The sequence below is a fragment of the Perissodus microlepis genome, chromosome 4 (genome assembly GCF_051167445.1).
Source record: "Perissodus microlepis isolate ML-2025 ecotype Zambia chromosome 4, ASM5116744v1, whole genome shotgun sequence".
Classification (NCBI taxonomy): Eukaryota; Metazoa; Chordata; class Actinopteri; order Cichliformes; family Cichlidae; genus Perissodus; species Perissodus microlepis.
Window position 1 is genome coordinate 2,060,163 of NC_140464.1, and position 20,913 is coordinate 2,081,075.

Here is a 20,913-nt window from a genome sequence, read left to right on the forward strand (position 1 = left end):
ATATGCTTTAGCAAAAAGGAAAGTTTTAAGCCTAATCTTGAAAGTAGAGATAGTGTCTGTCTCCTGAATCCAAACTGGAAGCTGGTTCCACAGAAGAGGGGCCTGAAAACTGAAGGCTCTGCCTCCCATTCTACTTTTAAATACTCTAGGAACAACAAGTAGGCCTGCAGAGCGAGAGCGAAGTGCTCTAATAGGGTGATATGGTACTACAAGGTCATTAAGATAAGATGGGGCCTGATTATTTAAGACCTTGTATGTGAGGAGCAGGATTTTGAATTCAACTCTGGACTTAACAGGAAGCCAATGAAGGGAAGCCAAAACAGGAGAAATATGCTCTCTCCTTCTAGTCCCTGTCAGTACTCTTGCTGCAGCATTTTGGATTAGCTGAAGGCTTTTCAGTGAGTTTTTTGGACATCCTGATAATAATGAATTACAGTAGTCCAGCCTGGAAGTAATAAATGCATGAACTAGTTTTTCAGCGTCACTCTGAGACAGGATATTTCTAATTTTAGAGATGTTGCGCAAATGGAAGAAAGCAGTCTTACATATTTGTTTAATATGTGCGTTGAAGGACATGTCCTGGTCAAAAATGACTCCAAGGTTCCTCACAGCGTTACTGGAGGCCAAGGTAATGCCATCCAGAGTATGAATCTGCTTAGATACCATATTTCTAAGATTTTCAGGGCCGAGTACAATAACCTCAGTTTTATCTGAATTAAGAAGCAGAAAGTTAGCGGCCATCCAGGTCTTTATGTCTTTAAGACATTCCTGCAGTTTAACTAATTGGTGTGTGTTATCTGGCTTCATGGACAGATAGAGCTGGGTGTCATCGGCATAGCAGTGAAAATGTATGCTATGTCTTCTAATGATGCTGCCTAAGGGAAGCATGTATAATGTAAACAGAATTGGTCCTAGCACTGAACCCTGTGGAACTCCATAATTAACCTCAGTGTGTGAAGAGGACTCTCCATTTACATGCACAAATTGGAGTCTATTAGATAGATATGATACAAACCACTGCAGTGCAGTACCTGTAATACCTACAGCATGTTCTAATCGCTCTAATAGGATATTATGGTCGACAGTATCGAACGCTGCACTGAGGTCTAGCAGGACAAGCACAGAGATGAGTCCACTGTCAGAGGCCATAAGAAGATCATTTGTAACCTTCACTAAAGCTGTTTCTGTGCTGTGATGAGCTCTGAAACCTGACTGAAACTCTTCAAATAAACCATTCCTCTGCAGATGATCTGTTAGCTGTTTGACAACTACTCTTTCAAGGATTTTTGATATGAAAGGAAGGTTGGAGATTGGCCTATAATTAGCTAAGACTGCTGGGTCTAGAGATGGCTTTTTGAGTAAAGGTTTAACTACAGCCAGCTTGAAGGCCTGTGGTACATAGCCGATTATTAGAGATAGGTTGATCATATTTAAGATCGAAGAATTAATTAATGGCAGGACTTCTTTGATTGTCAAAAGACAATTAAAATAAATGACTGAAACATAGTTGAATTATACAACACTGCAAAATACAGCATGTAGAATACTTTCTAACATGAAACTGAGTCACAAAGATAAAGAAATAACATTTTCATGTTCAGGTTTTTATCTGTAACAGTTTTGGAGATAATTATGTTCAAACATAAACTCAGATTTCTATATGTAAACAAAAGGACGGAAAGTGGGTCACTGGACTATTTTAAAAATGTATATGGATTTCTTGAAAAGTATTTGATTATATGAAGCAAAAATGTCACATTATAAATATTCAATACTTGGTTGATTTGTGATAGAATGACCCAGATACCAACTGAGATGGATACAAACTCTGTCTGGGTCGTCGACCCATGTTTTGTGTTTTTGGTTCTTTGATTTTGTTTATTTCATTATATTCTATCTTTGTGTTATGGGTTATAGGATTTGTGAGGAGAAAACTCTTAGGAGGCAAAGAAACACAGACTCAAAGATTTTACATGTACATGGGCGATGCCCCGACATGATCTCTGCACCAACGTGTGCACTGTGTGTGTGTCACAGAGGAATCGCGTGGGGCATCAGTTCATCCTTTATTTTATACTCAAACAACAATAGGCGTAACATGTATAGAATTCAATAACAACTCCTTAAAAGGAAAAACCGTTAGCTTATCTGTTGAAACAGGAGGTAGCTGTTTAGCTGTCACAGCACATATTTTCTGCACACAATGTCTCACTTCCCTTTCCTGCAATTGTACAACTCATAAGCTCTTCTTCCTTTAAATGAAGCTACAAATAAACATAACACAAAACTCAAAATCTCCCAACAGGATTATTCTTAGTTTAGGTTCTCTGTGTGGGTTTTGTTAGAGTTTTAGTGTTCTGGTTCTCTGTCTGTGATCCATAGTTGCTGTTTCCCCTGTCCTCTGTATTCCTGTGTCAAGTCCACGTCTCTGTGTTATGTTTCCTGTTTTACTTTGAAAGTCTGTGTCTCATGTTAATGTTTCTGGTTTTGCTTCCTTTGTCTCGTCAGCCCTGGTTTGCCCCAGCTGTGTTCCCCTCCTGTCTCTCATTTCCTGATGGCTCCCTCTGTGTATATAAGCCCTGTGTTTTCATCTGTCTGTGTTGTGATCTACCATCATCCCCTGCTGTGCGGTTTGGCCTTCTGCCTGCCAGTTTAGTTTTCTGTTTTGTGATTTAGAAATAATCTTTGTTCTGAGTCTGTACTTTTTGGTCCTCCTTGCTACAACTACTGCCTACACACAGCCTCTACATAACACTGTCAGGGTCTGTGGTTGATTAATTAGACGGAGTGGAGTAGAGGCATGTAAGACTGCAACTCTGCTTCCTGGTCCCAACTCTGGACAATCATGTTTTTGAGGGTTTAACAGGTCTGACCAGATTTCTAGAAATGAGAGCTGCGCCATCCAAAGTGGGATGGATGCCATGTCTGCTAACAAGACCAGGTTTTCCCCAGAAAAATTCCCCAATGATCTAAAAAAAAACAACAAAAAACATCCCACAATGAATATATGTATCGAAAACAAAGAAAGACAGAGGGTTTATATATATATATATATATATTTGCATTTACTGGATATTTATTGTTTTTCCTTCAAATTACACATTTGTTTTCGACCGCAGTTCAATAGTTTGAGTACTTAGCGTTGTGGCCCAGACACGAGGTAGACGAGGAACAGCCTGATCATCATCCTGCTCCTGAGAGCTCCAAAATATGTTTCTTTAAATCAGATTAATTGAGACTGCAGGATATGCCATTAGCAGTATTTGTGTTACAATTTTGTTAGAATTACACAATACTCCTGAAAATGAATGAAAGATTTAGAAACACCATTCACCGTTATTACCTCAAATATATAGATATGTATGTAACAAGTGCAGATAATGAACTGCTGGGATAAATTTTCATGTTCAGTGCAAGTTTAAAGGAATTCTTCATTTTTATACCAAAGTTTAGCTCCGACGCCTGGTGCCACCATCACATTAGAGCAGGAGTAAAGTGCACATAAATAATAAAGACGTGGAGCTGGAAATCAGAAGAAAGATCTTCTTTACAGAATAAAAAATTATTAATCAGTTTTATTCATCACTCAAGAACATGGACATTAGTTCGTATAAAAGACAACTTAAATTTGGTGGGAAAGTAAAACTGTTTGCAAAAAAGCAGCTACCTGTGCACGGATACGTAGTTGTTCATGTTATTCATCTGCAAGTCGTCTGGCAAACATCTTGTCAAGTCTGGGGTACGTATATAATCATAAACAAGTGTACAGTACACACTATGAGTCAGAATTCATGATAAAAATGCTGCGCCTCAAAAATGATATGGCACACATTGCACAACTAGCTTAATTTTCTTGGCAGTGGTACACTAAAGTCACCCTTAGTTGACAGTAAACCTGCCCAAACGTCACCACTGAGCTCTAGATAACCGATTGAGGCAGAATCAAGTCAAAGATTAGCATACACAGCTTTAAGCCTGTAAAGTCTTAGAGTCAAAGCTTGTTCACATTCATTTGTGTCCATCACATCATGTCGATCAAGTCAAACTCTCTACAGGAAGAGCTGGAGACAAAAGGCGAGGCTGAGGAGATGGAAGAAGACAAAGATGAAGGAGTGAGCAGGACGACCCCCGCTGCTTTGTGATACGGGGTGTGAGGTAGTTGTGGTGGTGTTGGAGGCTGGAGACAAGAGTGTCCCCAGCGTCTTCGTCAGGAAGGCATCAAAGGTGCTCAGTCTGGTGAAGGTCATGACTGAGCTTCGTCTTCTCCTGGCGGAGGAGCTTGGAGCTGTTAACACAACCGCCTGGAACCAAGAGCCGCCCTGCTTACACATCAGCGGGCCGCCAGAATCACCCTGAACAGACGAAAAGGGTTAGTTATTGTTATAATCTTATATTTTATATTAGATTATTATTATTATATTATAATATTCTACATACGATGGTTAAATGCCTTAATCGTAACCATCGAGTATAGGTTGCAATGGAAATATTAAGCCGTCTGCACATAATTCACTGTGAGTTTTTGTTTCTCCCGCACGCTGTGAATGTATCATTAATATTATCAATTGGTGGTTGTAGCTGAGATTCAGAGGTTTCTGTGGATACACACATGCCAGTATTTATATAAGGAAACTTGACTGCAGAGGTTTAAACTGCAGCTAAGCCCCTTTGCTCCCGGTACTGGGGCGCTTGGCCTCAAGACATATTACATTATTTATCGTGTTTCACAATATAGCCAAAAAATATCACAATATTATATTTTCCTCGTATTGCCCTAGTCGGAGCATTTCAGGATTCATTTTGTTTTGAAGGTGCTCTTCAAATCTGACCACTCAGCTTCCATATTGAAATGGGCACCTAATTTATGTATTTTCTAAACTATAGGTCATCGGGACATAAAATCTACATGTACACAGTCATCAGTCAGAGCTGCTAAAAACACTTTAAAATCTTCCAGCTAAAGGTTTAAACCATTTTAAAGAGTTTTATGCAGTTTCTGAACATTTGGAGAAATCAGAGAACTTTGTTTAAAGCTTTACTTCTGATAAGCAGCTAAATCCAAGATCCAGAATAAACAACATGTCAGCAGACAGTGTTATAAGAAGAAGAATCCAGTCATTTACCTGCTGCAGTGCAAACACGTCTGTACAGATGCTCTGACTCGATGATGAGTTCCCACAGTTTACCACCGAGGTCTGAAACTGCTGCATAACTTCCTCAGCTAACATCATGAAAGATAAGAAAATTTGACTAAAGAAACTGTAAGTGCAGTGGTCCACATGTGTAATCTGAGAAATGGACTGGTGCAGAGTCTGGGCAGAACTCTGTCAGCCTTCATGTTGCTGACTCACCTCCTCCTCTTCCAGGACTCCAACCGGCCGCCCAGCACGCCAAGCCCTCGGCGAAGGTTCTCCCGTTGTCCAAGCAGATGGGCTGGATGTAGTCGGTCAGGGTGGGCTGGGCAGATAGACGGAGGATGGCTATGTTGGTCCCGGTCGTGTTGCTCAGAGTGATATTTGTTACATTCAGCGTCACCTCAAAGGGGTTGGATCCATTTAGCTTCAGACGACCCAACACGACAGTCCACTCGGACGCTACAGGGGAGCTGTGGGAGGAACGAAGCACACAAACATAATCTTCATCAGCTTCAAACAAAATCTACACCTTTACACTCAACTTCATGGGACCCAAGTTTTACAGATTTGAACTCGTTATGTCAACCTGTAATGGCTGTGTTAAACCTCCCCACCTTTCTTGAAGCATAATTGGCAAACACAAGCTGGGGAGAAGATGAGCCATATAGAAGGGAGCATTCCTGACATCAGTGTCATCCATGCAGAACTGACATTAAGTCAGCTTGAAATACTGACTTAAAGAAATGTAACTGAGGAGTGGGGCTGGAAGTGCAATACAAAGGTGCTTGCTGATTCATAGCAACTGTGTATAGACTAGTGCTTAATGTATACTTTTGCTCTATTTTGGGCCTAAAATGTAGCCTATGCATGTGGCCCGCATCATTGCTATCATTCATACTCATGTATGGTGGGTCTGAGTTGTTTGGTAATGTTGCTGCTGAAATACTAGCTCTTGATGGAATTTTTTTGATTCTCTTCCTGAAGATTTTCAAAGGGCACTGGGAAGAAAAAGTAACCAGAAATGCATAGGAGAAAACAAAGGTAGCAAACGAGCCAATCACAGTCATTCCAGTCTGAGTGAAAGCATAATCATATTTCTATGGAGGTGTACATCAGGTTATGCTGTAAAATATGATATACCTACAGACTACATTTAACACAGAAGTATAAGTGGTCCTTAGAGCAGGACATCATAAAACACTACCTGTATAATACACTATACCTGGCTAATTTTTCAGGAGACAGACACTATCTCTACTTTCCTCTTTGCTAAAGCATATAGTTAGGGCTGGACCAGGTGACCCTGAATCCTCCCTTAGTTATGCTGCAATAGACGTAGGCTGCCGGGGGATTCCCATGATGCACTGGGTGTTTCTTCTTCACTCACTAGGTGTTAACAGACCTCTCTGCATTGAATCATACTTGTTATTAACCTCTGTCTCTCTTCCACAGCATGTCTTTATCCTGTCTTTCTTCTCTCACCCCAACCAATCACAGCAGATGGCCCCGCCCCTCCCTGAGCCTGGTTCTGTCGGAGGTTTCTTCCTGTTAAAAGGGAGTTTTTCCTTCCCACTGTCGCCATAGTGCTTGCTCATAGGGGGTCATATGATTGTTGGGTTTTTCTCTGTATGATATATACATATTATATATGTACAATATAAAGCACCTTGAGGCGACTTTTGTTGCGATTTGGCGCTATATAAATAAAATTGAATTGAATTGAATTAATTTATACCATGGATTAATCCAATGGTTCCCAAACTTTTTGTGCTAGGCCCTCGTGTGTTTTACAAGTAAACTATTAAACAAATACAAGTGAACTGCAATAAATTACAGGTAGTAATAAAATAAACTACTAACTCTTTTACGCTATGTCCACACCTACACGGGTATTTTTGAAAATGCAGCTGTTTCATCCACACGCAAACTGTCATGGTTCTGGGTCATTTGACCCAGCATTTTGAGTTTCTTATGTTTTGGTTTGATTTTGTATTATGGGTTATTCTTTATCTCTGTGTTGTTGATTATTATTATTGTTATTATTATTTCTAGTCTGTGGTTCTTGTGCCCTCGTGTTTAGTATTGCTTTAGTCTTGTGTTTAGTCTGCGTCTTTGTGAACTGTTTCTTGTATTGTTTACATGAGATGAATCTTTTTTAAGTTTTACACGCTTACATACACACACGCAGTTACTGTCCCTATATTTAGAAAGGCAGAGGCGTCACGGTGTGATTATTTTACGTGCAGTTGTTTTTTCCTGTGTAATAATGTTCAACGTCTTGATGCATTCTCAATCATCCAGGAAAGTAAGTCTCCAAAAGTTGATTCTGTTCATCTGGACGTAGCGTTTTGTGGGAGAAACGTTTCGTCAGTCATCCAAGTGACTTCTTCAGTCTCAGCTGACTGCAGGTTTCCCCAAATCGTATAAACAGTACATTTGCATCATAACTGAAACCAGCCCACTGAAGGAACAATGGGCTGGGAGGTCAGTTCCTTAATCATAATTATGCAAATTCTCATGACCATTGAACAATGGTCGCATTGCATAATTATGATTAAGGAACTGACCTCCCAGCCCAGGGGTCGGCAACCTGCGGCTCTGGAGCCGCATGCAGCTCTTTAATCCTTATACTGCGGCTCCGCGTGGTTTGGGAAAGTAAATTATAAGTATTTAGCTGAAGTGTATTTTTTTTATGTTAGTTCTTTTTTAACTTGTAGTTCTAAATTGGAAGATTATTGTGATATTGAAATATAAAAATAAAATTATATTCTAATATTTTTTCATCGCTCAAAATAAGCGTCACACTCGCGGAAGCCGGAGTACCTGCCGAAACGCCGAGACTTTCAACCCCAGGTAGGCCAATTATGGATCTTTGGATCTACATTATGTCAGCAGCTGTTCTCCACCGTGGACTTGTCACGGACCCGGCTGCAGCGGATCAGCGTCGGCGGAGGGTATTTGCGGAGAATGTATTTGCGGCTCCCAGTGTTTTGTTTTGCGTGGAAACCAGGTCCAAGTGGCTCTTTGGGTGTTGCTGACCCCTGTCCGAGCCCATTTTTCCTTCAGCCATTATGCAAATGTACTGTTTATAAGATTTGGGGAAACCTGCAGTCAGCTGAGACTGAAGAAGTCACTTGGATGAGTGGCGAAACGTTTCTCCCACAAAACGCTACGTCCAGATGAACAGAATCAACTTTTGGAGAATAATGTTCAACATTGCTATCAATACATTTTTCAAAAAATGTCTCTCTGTGCAAAATGGCTTCAAAACATAAACAACTGTGGGATACTGTTTGTCCGTGATTTGAACCGGGGGAACAAATCGTGGCAGCATCAGCCTGATATTATTTGTATCCCACTGTAACTTTACTGTATAAAGAGCTAACATCTCCAAAATGTCAGGAGTAGTTAGTCGTTACAAGAAGTGTTTGTGAACTAAAAATCCAAAATGTGGGATACTGTTTGTCTGCGATTTGAAGAGCCCAGCACGTGCTCCCGACGAAGGAAAAACAATTCTGCAGGGGAGACCTACCTTGGCACTTGTGCAGGTGAAGCCAAAGGAAAGACGTGCTTCAGCAGATTTTCTAGTCTTTGGCTTAGAATGGAGTTGGTTTGGAAACATATTCAGCGATGCTTCATCTCCTGCTTTGCGTTTGTGTGGGCGCCCCGTCCAAAACCTGTCCATTATGCTAGCAGTGTCCAAGCGTTCTTTTTTTTTCCTTTTCATACCGCGCCCCCCTGCAATGGCTCTGCACCCCCCCCCCCCCCCCCCCCCCCCCTTAGGGAGTGGGCCCCACACTTTGGGAAGCTCGGGATTAATCTATGCCAGGTAAAAAGTGTCACATTTAACGTGAAGCTGGATTTAAGTAAAAAGTGTTTAAAGTCTCCTCCGCAAATCGCTACCTTATCATGGTGGAGGGGTTTGTGTGTCCCAGGGTTCCCAGGGGCTATGTTGTCTGGGGGCTTTTGCCCCCTCGTAGGGTTTCCCATGGCAAATTGGTCCTGAGTGTGGGACCAGACAAAGAGCGATTCATAAGACCCTTATGAGGAAAACATCCAGGGAACAGTTTACCCTGCCCTGGATAGGGTTACCGGGGCCCCGCCCTGGAGCCAGGCCCCGGGAGGTTGCCCGAGGGCGAGCGTCTGGTGACCGGGCCTTAGTCCATGGGGCGCGGTTGGGCACAGCCCAAAAAAGGGACATTGGCGCATCTTCCTGCAGGCCCACCACCCACAGGAGGCACCGTCAGGGTTGGGTGCAATGTGTGCCGGGCGCCGGCCAGGAGCAAAGGCCCTGGCGTTCCGATCCGCGGCTACCAAGACTGGCAATTGGGACATGGAATGTCACCTCTCTGGTGGGGAAGAAGCCTGAGCTAGTGCGTGAGATTGAGAGGTACCGGATAGATATAGTCAGGCTCACCTCAATGCATGTCCTGGGCTCTGAAACCAGTCTCCTGGAGAGGGGCTGGACTCTGAACCTGAGCGGTGTTTTGTTATTGGACTTCTGTGCAAATCACAGTTTGGCCATAACGAACACCATGTTCGAACATAAGAGTGTCCATAAGTGCACGTGGCACCAGGACACATCTGGTGGTAACCCCTGAACCAAATGGAGGACACCTGAGGTGAGGGGAGCCACCAAACTGAAGAAAGAGTCCTACCGCGCTTGGTTAGCCTGTGGAACTCTGGAGGCAGCTGATAGCTACCGACAGGCCAAGCAGAATGCGGCGCGGACGGTGGAGGAAGCAAAAACTCGGGTGTGGGAGGAGTTCGGAGAGGCCATGGAAAAAGATTTTTGGACTGCCTCGAAGAGATACTGGCAAACTGTCAAGCGACTCAGAAAGGGAAAGTGGTATTCTACCTGCACTGCGTATAGTGCGGGTGGAGTGCTGCTGACTTCGACTGAGAAAATCGTCAGGCAGAGGAAGGAATACTTCAAGGACCTCCTCAATCCCACTGGCACGTCTTCCGTGGCGGAAGCAGAGTCTGGGGACAAAGGGGATGACCCGCCAATCTCTGGGGGTGAGGTCACAGAGGCAGTTAAACAACTTCTTGGTGGCCCCTGGGGTGGACAAGGTCCGCCCCGAGTTCCTGAAGGCTCTGGATGTTGTAGGGCTGTCTTGGTTGAGACATCTCAATGTTGCGTGGAGATCAGTGGCAGTACCCCTTGACTGGCAGACTGGGGTGGTGGTCTCCATCTTTAAGAAAGGGGACCGGAGGGTGTGTTCCAACTACAGGGGAATCATCCTCCTCATCCTCCCTGGGAAAGTCTATGCCAGGGTGCTGGAGAGAAGAGTTCATCCATTAGTCGAACCTCGGCTACAGGAGGAACAATGCAGTTTTTGTCCTGGTTGTGGAACACTGGACCAGCTCTTTATCCTCTCGGCGCATGGGAGTTTGCCAAACCAGTCTACATGTGTTTTGTGGACTTGGAGAAGGCATTCGACCGTGTCCCTCGGGGTGTCCTGTGGGGGGTGCTCTGGGAGTATGGGGTGTCTGGCCCTTTGCTACGGGCCATTTGATCCCTATACGACCGTTGCAAGAGCCGGCAATAAGTCTGACTCATTCCTGGTGGGTGATGGGCTCCGCCAGGGCTGCCCTTTGTCACCGATTCTGTTCATAATTTTTATGGACAGAATTTCTAGGCGTAGCCAAGTGGTGGACAGCTTTCACTTCGGTGGTCTGACAATCTCATCTCTGCTTTTTGCAGATGATGTGGTCCTGTTGGCTTCATCAGGTGATGGCCTCCAGCTCGCCTTGGAACAGTTCGCAGCCGAGTGTGAAGTGGTGGGAATAAGAATCAGCACCTCCAAATCTGGGGCTATGGTCCTCAGCCAGAAAAGGGTGGAGTGCCCACTCCGGGCCAGGGACGAGACTCTGCCCCAAGTGGAGGAGTTTAAGTATCTTGGGGTCTTGTTCACGAGTGATGGGAGAAGGGAGCGGGAGATCTACAGATGGATTGGTGTAGTGATGCAGACGCTGTACCGGTCTGTTGTGGTGAATAGAGAGCTGGGTGTGAAAGCGAAGCTCTGAATTTACTGGTCGATCTACGTCCCTGCCCTCAGTTATGGTCACAAGCTGTGGGTAGTGACCGATAGAACGAGATCGCGAATACAAGTGGTGGAAATGGGTTTCCTCCGAAGGGTGGCCGGCCTCTCCCTTAGGGGCTCAGAGCAGAGCTGCTGCTCCTCCACATCGAAAGGAACCAGTTGAGGTGGTTCGGGCATCTGAAAAGGATGCCCCCTGGGCGCCTCCTGGGTGAGCATGTCCGGGGCAGACCTAGGACACGCTGGAGAGATTATATCTCTCAGCTGGCCTGGGAATGCCTTGGTGTTCCCCCGGATAAGCTGGAGGAGGTGGCTGGGGAGAGGGAGGTGTGGGCTTCTCTGCTTGGGCTGCTGCCCCCGCGACCCGGCCCCGGATAAGTGGAAGAAAATGGATGGATGAATGGTGTTTAAAGTCATAGTTTTTAGATCATATGTAGCACTATTATGATCCAGTACAGAGTATGACATTACTAGGTTGGTTGGTTGCTGCTATATTATTTTATATCAGCAAACTAGTGGAACTCAGTGGAAAACAGCAAAAAAAAAAAAAAAAACAGTCTAAAGGGGTCACTTTTGTCCTGCCGCTGGTGTTATGATCTGAGCAAGTGTTTCCTGTTTTGGCGTATTTTTCCATGTTGGCTCTGGTTCTCCGGTATCCACCCATCGGGCGGAGCCTTGTTTCTACACCCTTACCATGCACCTGTGATCTATCAGCAACAATTAGAAGGTCGGCATTTAGGACCAGCTCAGCCTTCCACTCATTGCCAGTTCGTCTGCTACTTCTGTGGTGTTAACCCAGCTCCCATGTTCTTGCAAGTTTTTTGCTTCGTCATATACTTACTTTTGTTTCCCTTTGTGTCCAGTTTGTTCCTCCATTCCCAGATCAATCTTCAACTCACTTGCAGCTTATCCTGCCAGACATCTGCCTCAACTGACCTGCTCAGGCTGTACCCTTTGGCTGTGGCTTCCTCACCTGCCTGCCCTCCTGCCCGCTGCTCTGCTCAGAATCTCTGGAAACCCAAGGTTGGATGTACTACCTCTCTGTCGGACACTCACTTTGTCACCCTCCTCAAGCACTGATCATCCTGAACTCCACATCCTAACAGTCCTGCTACGTTTTCATGGCCGCCTGCTCAGCTGTGATATAATGGGCTCACACTGCCAGTTTCACCTGTCATCCTCGGCCAAGTAGAACTACTTTGTTCATTAAACGTTATTTCTGGTGGAGACTTGCGAAAATATATCTCTATCACACAAGTTAACCAGTCACTTCATTGGGCCATTTAAAACTGAATCAGTCATCAGTCCCTCTGTGGTGAAAGTCAAGTTGCCTCATTTACACTCATCCACTCTATGTTCCATGTTTTTCAGGTCAAGGCTATTCATTCCAGTCCGTTGTTGCTTCTCTCTGTGCTGGCCATAAGTGTTTAAAGTTATTATTGTCCTATAGTTATTGGACCGATGAACCACTGGTGCACCTGATTCGAACAGGCTTATTTTTAAAATCCAGCTTCGCAGACTGTGTTGAAGTTATAGGCTCTGTGTTGTGAATGAGACCAAATACATGTAGTATTTCATGTTCACTTTAAATAACATGCCCTGAATGGCAAATTTTGGCCAGGCTGAAAACAACCTTGAAAATGTTGCAGTTAAGAAGCATAGGGCAAAGAAGTCCATTTATATTTATAGTTTAAAATACAGTTCAACTCATTATGTGTGTTCTGATAGGAAACCTCAGGTCCTGATGGTCTACTTGGACACTTTCAACACTGGTGCCATTCTTGTCAGAAAGGACCATAAAGGAGGGTTTGCTTGAGACTGTGGCTACATGTCAGTGAAACATTGTTAACCAACGAATATGTTGGTTCCTCTGTCTGATCCACCCTTTTCTCTTCATGTGATTCAAAATGCTTAAAAACTCTGAAATTGCTCCGTTTGAGACTATATAACAAGACCTAACTTATTATTTAGTTGTATCATAATCTAACCCATTGGTTCCCAGACTTTTTTGCTGGGCCCCCCTTTGTTTTACAAGAAAACTGTTCGCGGCCCCCCACCACCTAAACATTATTATTTGTATCCCACTGTAACTTTACTGTATTAAGAGCTAACATGTCAGGAGTAGTCAGGAGTAGTAGTCTGGAACCTGACTCTGTGTCTGTGTTAGATCAGAGTCTTCAACCCCAGCGGCAACTCACCTTGAGAAACAGTTGGCGTTGCTCAGCACTGAGTCCAAGGCCACCAGAGTCCCACCACACACATGACTTCCATTCTTCTGCAGGCTCGCCATCCACGGCCACGAGCCAGCTGTCGCCATTGAGGTTCCTCCCAAAATGCCAGAATTCTTCGGAGCTTGTCCACAGAACACCGCTGAGGAGAAAAACCAGAGGCACACACAAAGAAATGTTAAAATCTTTAACTATCATTTCAGGTCAGCAAGTTTAGACTTTATGAAAGCACACAAGTTCATCCTAGGATGGTTTTAGAGCTAAAGAAGCTACTTGGGTGTGAGGTGAAACACTTTTAAAAAAACAAAACATTTTTATTTAATGTTAAAAAATAGCATTTATCACTGGAGAAAATGTGATTTTTGCCTGTGTATACTATCAGCTAAAATTCTTAAAAAAAATAAATCCCAGTAGTTGGAGACTGACAGTGTTGGAGAGTAATGGAATACATGTACCGGCGTTACATATTTAAAATAAAAAATATGAGTAACTGTATTCCGTTACAGTTACCATTTAAAAAGGTGGTACTAAGAATACAGTTACTTTGTTGAAATAAATGGATTACACAGCGGTCTTCTCCTGTTTCATATGTTAGGCTATGCCCTCTTTATTTTTGGTAATTCCACACCAGTGGAAACCCAAACAAAACACGCATTAAGAGGCTCTTCCTCAGGAGGTTGAAGTAAGTGAGGAACTCTTCCTCATCCTTGCTGCCTTAGGAGGAATCACTTCCTTAGAAGGCTTTTACCGAAGCACTACTCAGAGCATCCTGATGAGCTGCATCGCACCATGGTATAGTGGCATGACTGACAACAAGACTGCAACGCAGGGTGATGGCTGAGAGGATCGTCTCAGATGCAAAAACAAGGGCTTCTCCACTGTGAAGGCCCCCTCGCTTCCTTCATTCATCAGGTTCTTAAATCAAAAAGGCCTTAGGACTGTGTCTTCTCTTTGTGTTTTCTGGTTGTCATTTATTACATTGTCTGTGAAAAATTTAATTTCAATCCAGTGTCTTATAATATGACTGTTATATGACAAAGTAAACTTGTTAACTGAAGTAAACACAACTCGGTATCAGCTGGTTGGAATCAAATAAAATAGTGATCAGTACATTTCTGATTTTAAGCGTGGTGGTTGTTGTAGGATTTGTGGGTTTTGTATTGGTATCCGTGGTGGTAGCTACAGAGGAGATGGTTTTAGGGTTGGTGCTTAACATACGTTTGCTGGTGGTGGTTGGAGGAGTCGTGGTTGTAGGGGTGGTGGTTGGCACTGGTGGCAGTCCTGTGCAGGAGACACTAAGGTCACTGTTGGTCCCAGTGGACGTGAACGTCATGAAGCCCGGCTGGTTGGAGGAGATCTGGCTGTTGATCCAGGTCTGGTACTGGGATACTCTGGCGTAGACTCCTGGAAAATTAGGCAAGGCGCAACCATTCCCAAAACTGACGACTCCCGCCTGAATCCAGCGACCGCTCTGCTTGATCACCATTGGACCTCCTGAATCTCCCTTTGAGAGCAGAAACATTTACTGTTAGCTGAGGAGAAGAAACTGTAGAAGGTGAAAATGTGCCAAACACGGGTAACAACAATCACCTGACAGGAGTCCTTTCCTCCTGCACTTAACCCGGCACAGATCATGTTGTCAGTGATTGATCCCTCTCCATAGTCACAGTTACACTGCCTGTTTCCCACAACAGGAACCTGCACCTCCATCAGGTTTTGTGGAGAAGGAAGCGACACTGAAGGGACACCCCAAAAAAGTCAGGTTAAAGAAACGTGATTGATTAAATGCACTCAAAGGATGGCTCTACCAAACTTAAAAACAAAGTGCAGTCATGTGTGCAAACAAAGACAGTGAGACATGTTTATCTGGTGTGGGTTCTCCTGTGCTGTTCCACTGGCTGACAGTTGGTGGCAGTAAAACACAAAGAAATGTGAAAAAGTGTCACAGTCCCAGGGTTCTTTACCGTAAAGGTTTATTATTAAAGTTTTTGTGGTTTACTGTATTTCTGTTTGTTAATATTATTTGTTTAGTTTGGAGTGTTTCTCTTTGTGTGTTGTGTGTATGTCTGATTCATTGTTAGCTACATCCTGGTGTATTTTGGTAATGGTTTTTCTCTGAGACAGAAGTTTTACTTCCTTTGAATCGTTTTCTTGATTACTTTTAGCTGTTCTCCCAGTTGTTTCCTCCCCCCTGTTTTCTTGTGTGTATTTGTAGCCTCAGATCTCCTTTTTGTTGCATCATCACTCATGGTTGTGTGTTTCCTTGTTCCATATATTATTATCATAATGTGTATGATAATAATATATATAACTTTTGCATTTGTTAAATTTTAATTCTCTGTGTTTCTTTCTTTTTTTAATGCGTCTCCACAGACCTTGACCTTACATAAGAATTTTATTGCTCGATTTATTTCTAAAATGGTACATTATGGTCATCATTACTTAAAAAATGATCTGGTGTCTTTATGACCCACCTCCCTTTCTTATATCGCCCCAGCCGGTGACCCAGCTGTTAACACCGCTGTAGAAGGTGCTGTTTGAAGCTGCCAGGCAGACGGGAGAAATGTAGTTGTTGAAAGTCACCGGTGAGGAGAGCCTCAGGAGGCAGATGTCGTTGTCGTAGGTATCAGAGTTGTAGTTTGGATGGTTGATGATCTGTGTTACTGTCCAAGATACTGCATTGGGATTAGATCCCTGTAGACTCTGACGGCCCAGATTCACAGTCAGACCGGTTGTAGTACTGCTGAGATCATCAGGAGCGACACAAACAGTGCACAGTTATTACAATTGTTATAGACGAGAAAAGATATATAAAGTTTGACTTCACAGCGTCTTTAAATCATGTTTAGTGTTCAGCTTCAGCCTCATTACTCACGTTTGAAAGCAGTGAGCAGCAGTCAGCACCCACTGACTGTTAATGAGGGATCCTCCACAGAAGTGGGACCCAGATGTTTGCAGACTGACCTGCCAGGGCCAGCTGCCATTGGGGGCCACCTGTCCTCCTACAATCCTGGTGTTCAGAGGCGCCTTACCACAAACTGAAGACCGACATTAAAACACAGAGTGAGCATTACTGTCTGAGCTGTAAACTCTCAGCATTACAAACTGCTGAGTGAGGACACAGTGACCCTGGGAGTCTACAGTTCACTCAAAAACTAATATGCACATGAAATTAAAGATTTATTACACATAACATTAAATCATTACACAAAGAAGCTTTTTCTTACCATCCAGCTGTGACTCAGACTCTGAAACACAGAAAACAAACCATTTTAAAGCAAATAATCTCCATTCATCCTTCTGTGATTAATTCACTGTCTGTAATAATAGTGGAAAAGTCTGGTTTGCTAGAAGCAAGAGTGTTAAAAATTAAGCCAAGACTTGCAGTTCCTCTAACATCTACCAGAGTGTGCAATAGTGAATCATTAGAACCAAACTGACCACCATTAATGTTGCAATTGTTGTGTACATCTGTTATATACATACATTTTATATACATAAAAGTGTGTGTGTGTGTGTGTGTGTGTGTGTGTGTGTGTGTGTGTGTGTCAGACTCAGAGGGAGAAGGGGTTTACTGTGTGACTCAGCAAGATGAAAACACTGATGAGCTGTCGATGATGGTCTCTCACACAGAGAAATACAGGACACACACTGTGTGTTGTACAACTAATCCTTCATGCTTGACCCCAACAGAGTCCTCGCCCTCCATAGTTACTCCATCGTTAATTAGAAAATAGTTTTCTGAGATATTTACTGAGACAGCCTGTTCTGCTTCTGGAGATTCACCTTCCTCATCAATGTTTTTTCAATCATAGCGAGATGTGGCGCCATCTCAGGACGCGACCAACTTCCTGCTTGTCATCATGAAGGAAACCTGTCATCACACCTCAGATTATTTGCATTTATCTACAAAAATTCAGAGTTCAAACATCTTTTCAAAACATCTCCTCGGCCTTAATTAATCTCACGAATAGATAATCAGTAACAATCAGCCACAAGAACCTTTACTCCACCACTTCACAAAAAAATGTCAGATTTATTCTAAAAGCTCTACAAACCCGTCAGCTGTGTTTACACAGCATTGCAGCATGTCGTTCCATTGTTGTGCTCTCTCACCTTTAGTCTGTTTGTCCTCTGTCATTCTGCTTTTTTTCCATCTCCTTCCCCACCCTGCCAAACCGCCGAGGTAGGTGACTGCCGCACCCTGACCCTGGCTCTCCTGGAGAGTTTGTCCTCTTAGTTTTTAACTTCACCAGCGTTTTAAAGACCCTACAGTGATCGTTATGGTCTTTACTTTGCAGTTCAAAGTGCCGTAAGGTTACTGTTGTTATTTGGTGTTCTATCAATACACCAAATCAATTTCTAAGTCTGAGTTTAATCTCTTCAACACTTCAATCTGTTAAAATCTTACTACAATTATTATACAATTATTATACCTGATGGAGTGACTTCTTCCATTCATGTGTAATAAAAGCATCTTAAGATGACGTCAAGGTGTGAAACTGACAAATTTACTTCCTTTAGTGCACAGGTGTCGAACTCCAGGCCTCAAGGGCCGGTGTCCTGGAGGTTTTAGATGTGTCCTTGATCCAACACAGCTGATTTAAATGGCGAAATTAGCTCCTCAACATGTCTTGATGTTCTCCAGAGGCCTGGTAATAAACTAATCATGTGATTCAGGTGTGTTGACCCAGGGTGAGATCTAAAACCTGCAGGACACCGGCCCTCGAGGCCTGGAGTTCGACACCCCTGCTTTAGTCTCATGTCTTTGCCTGCAGTTCACATTGAAACTAGTTTATTATTGTTGCATCATCTCCAGAAACATGGAGTTTAATTTGTGAGAGTATCTTCCAAACCACTAAGCCGAGAATACTTTCAAAGAAAAATCTTTACTCCAATAAGAAAAGACATCATGTGACTGCAAGCTCTCTTCTAACTCCATTATCACATCCCAAAACACCCAATATGTACATGTGCTGTAATGGTAAATGGCCTGCATTTGTATAGCGCTTTTCTAGTCCTTAAGGACCCCAAAGCGCTTTACACTACATTCAGTCATTCACCCATTCACACACAGGCGATAGCAAGCTACATTGTAGCCACAGCTGCCCTGGGGCGCACTGACAGAGGCGAGGCTGCCGGACACAGGCGCCACCGGGCCCTCTGACCACCACCAGTAGGCAAACATGGGGTTAGTATCTTGCCCAAGGATATTTGGCATGCAGCCAGGAGGCAGCCTGGGATCGAACCACCGACCTTCTGATTAGTGGCTGACCTGCTCTGCCACCTGAGCTACAGCCAATCAAATCATTCATGTGAATAATAAGCTGTACAGATCAGAATCTCATGTTATGAGAGGTGATTTATATCCTCAGGCTGTAATGGCTGTCGTGTAATTAATATCCTTAGTATCCTTATTTTTTTATTATATTGTTTTATGTACTTTAATCATGAAGGTTTGTAGAGCAAGGCCACTTTTGACTCACAAACTAAGTGCTCACCCAGACTGAAAACAGGAAGTGTAGAGCTGTACAAGTATGTTAATAACTACAGGAATCCAGACAGAAAAGAAGAACTTTGCCATATAAGCAATGTTTGTATCGAAACTGTGATGTGTAAAGTACCAAAATAACACCTATATGAGACACAGTTTATGATTCTAATGTTAGAGATCCTGCAACTGGCGTCTGGGCTGTGCAGGGGTCTCTCTTCCGGAAGATGATTGAATAAAAAGAAATATAAATGTTTTAACACACTATGAGTCGGTTTTCTCTGTTCTATCATGGGGACAAAGGAATTGGGGTTAATACTGTACAGCACAAAGGCATCACAGTTCACTAGAACCACAACTAAGGCTTAAAAAAATTTATTTCGCAGAACAAACAATAAAACTGAAAAATCTTCGAGTCCAAATACTTGGTTGACATCTACAGATGACTCTGAGCAAAGTATTTGTGCTGTAATACCAGCTCTGAACTTAATATTACCGCTGATTAATATCACCCATGTCACTGCAATTTTAAAAACTAACTGTGATATGAAACAAAAAAACATTAAAATAAAATACAGGTTAAAAAGTGATTAAAAGTTCAAATAAAATAAAGCAGCTCTAATAACTGTGATACAGACGCTGATTGATGGAGAGCAGTTCAGCCTCTCAGCTGCTCCCCAAACCAAACAGATCGTCACATTAATCTGTGTTTTAGCTTTCATCACCAAGATAAAGATGAAGCTAAATCACAACACCAGTCCTCCTTTTCCTGCCGTGTTACTTCCTGCAGTGTCACTTTAAAGTGAAGCGATGTGCTCCTGAGTGTTTTCGCCCTCTGAGTCGTACCTGATGCAGGTGTGTGCAGAGAGCTCTTACCTTGGGTCAGGAGCATCAGCCCAGCAGCCAAACACATCACTTTGTAGAAAGCCATCGCTGTAAGATCCAAACCTCCAGACCTGCTGAGGCATAAATAGCCTTCCTCTGCCGCCCTCCTCTCTGTCTGCATTAAACACACCTCTCTCTGACACGCCCAACACCTCACTGCAGCTCACCTGATCCCCCTCACATCAGACACGCTGTAACAGGAATTTCAGCTTTCGGGCATCAGTCTTGAACTTGTTTATTAATGATTTACTTTTTTTTTAGATTAATTATCCATTGCACATGAGGAAACCAAAGCCCTGCTACAGACTGAAATATTTTTCCTTTACCTGAGGAGATACCTCAGATATCATTAGTTTGCAGTTTCATCAGAGAAAAATATCCCCTCAGCAGGATTTCATTTACAAAAGTCTGCAGGGAAAGTACGTCCAATTATAGGAAATCTTTCTTTTAAAAATAGCCTGCACTGAAGGCGCCTTTAGTCAACATCACAAACGTCACAAAAGAGTATTTTACTACATGACATATAATCTCTTTCATTGGCTGCTTTTTACCTCATTGGAAATTGTCTTCGTGGAAAGTTGGCCACCAAGAACCAATCTTAAAAGGAAACTAGAAGTAAAGGCTGCGGTATGCCAAAATACACAATAAGTGGCAACAGATCTGGTGATGACTCATCACTCATCATGTATGTACAGAGGTCAGGAGAAAGGTACAACAGTGAGTGTTTATATCCAGAATTCAAAATCCTGCTCCTCACATACAAGGTCTTAAATAATCAGGCCCCATCTTATCTTAATGACCTTGTAGTACCATATCACCCTATTAGAGCACTTCGCTCTCACACTGCAGGCCTACTTGTTGTTCCTAGAGTATTTAAAAGTAGAATGGGAGGCAGAGCCTTCAGTTTTCAAACTGACTGGTGTCATGGCAGAGTGTATGTCAACCAGATGTGGGCCAGGTTTGGCAATGATGGCACTGTTTATGTCCCTATTTTCCTATTTTAGTTAGAAGACCCAAATGCCATGTTGCAATACTGTACTACTATGGTAGCCAATGTTTCAAATGCAGGTTTGACAGGTTTGTGAGTTTACACTTTATCCAAAACCTAGTGAGGGTTTACTCATCTTTGC

The 20,913-nt window shown here is 43.1% G+C and overlaps 1 protein-coding gene across 2 annotated transcripts; it reads right to left on the reverse strand.

Moving 5' to 3' along the window:
* Positions 1–1,721: 1,721 nt before the first annotated feature.
* On the reverse strand, positions 1,722–19,850 carry LOC146387979 (transmembrane protease serine 9-like). Of its 2 annotated transcripts, none has more exons than XM_084925041.1 (10): positions 19,775–19,850; positions 16,635–16,655; positions 16,283–16,445; positions 15,882–16,150; positions 14,998–15,143; positions 14,626–14,911; positions 13,378–13,549; positions 5,352–5,605; positions 5,124–5,221; positions 1,722–4,352 (listed from the first exon to the last, which is right to left on the reverse strand). In XM_084925041.1, the coding sequence occupies exons 1-10, from the start codon at positions 19,827–19,829 to the stop codon at positions 4,050–4,052; spliced, it is 1,767 nt and encodes a 588-aa protein (XP_084781167.1). In that variant the 5' UTR covers positions 19,830–19,850; the 3' UTR covers positions 1,722–4,049. The 2 variants fall into 2 exon arrangements, with proteins under 2 accessions (XP_084781167.1, XP_084781168.1); XM_084925042.1 differs by having other exon boundaries at positions 1,724–4,352; positions 15,882–16,147.
* Positions 19,851–20,913: the final 1,063 nt, after the last annotated feature.

What these genes read in the sequence shown, in the direction of transcription:
- LOC146387979 (XM_084925041.1), bottom strand. Translation starts at nt 19,829, where the DNA reads ATGGCTTTCTACAAAGTGATGTGTTTGGCTGCTGGGCTGATGCTCCTG. An exon ending in GCTGATGCTCCTGACCCAAG is followed by an intron (nt 16,656 to 19,774) that starts GTAAGAGCTCTC and finishes TCTGTGTTTCAG; the next exon opens with AGTCTGAGTCACAGCTGGAT. An exon ending in GCTGCTCACTGCTTTCAAAC is followed by an intron (nt 16,151 to 16,282) that starts GTGAGTAATGAG and finishes TGATGATCTCAG; the next exon opens with CAGTACTACAACCGGTCTGA.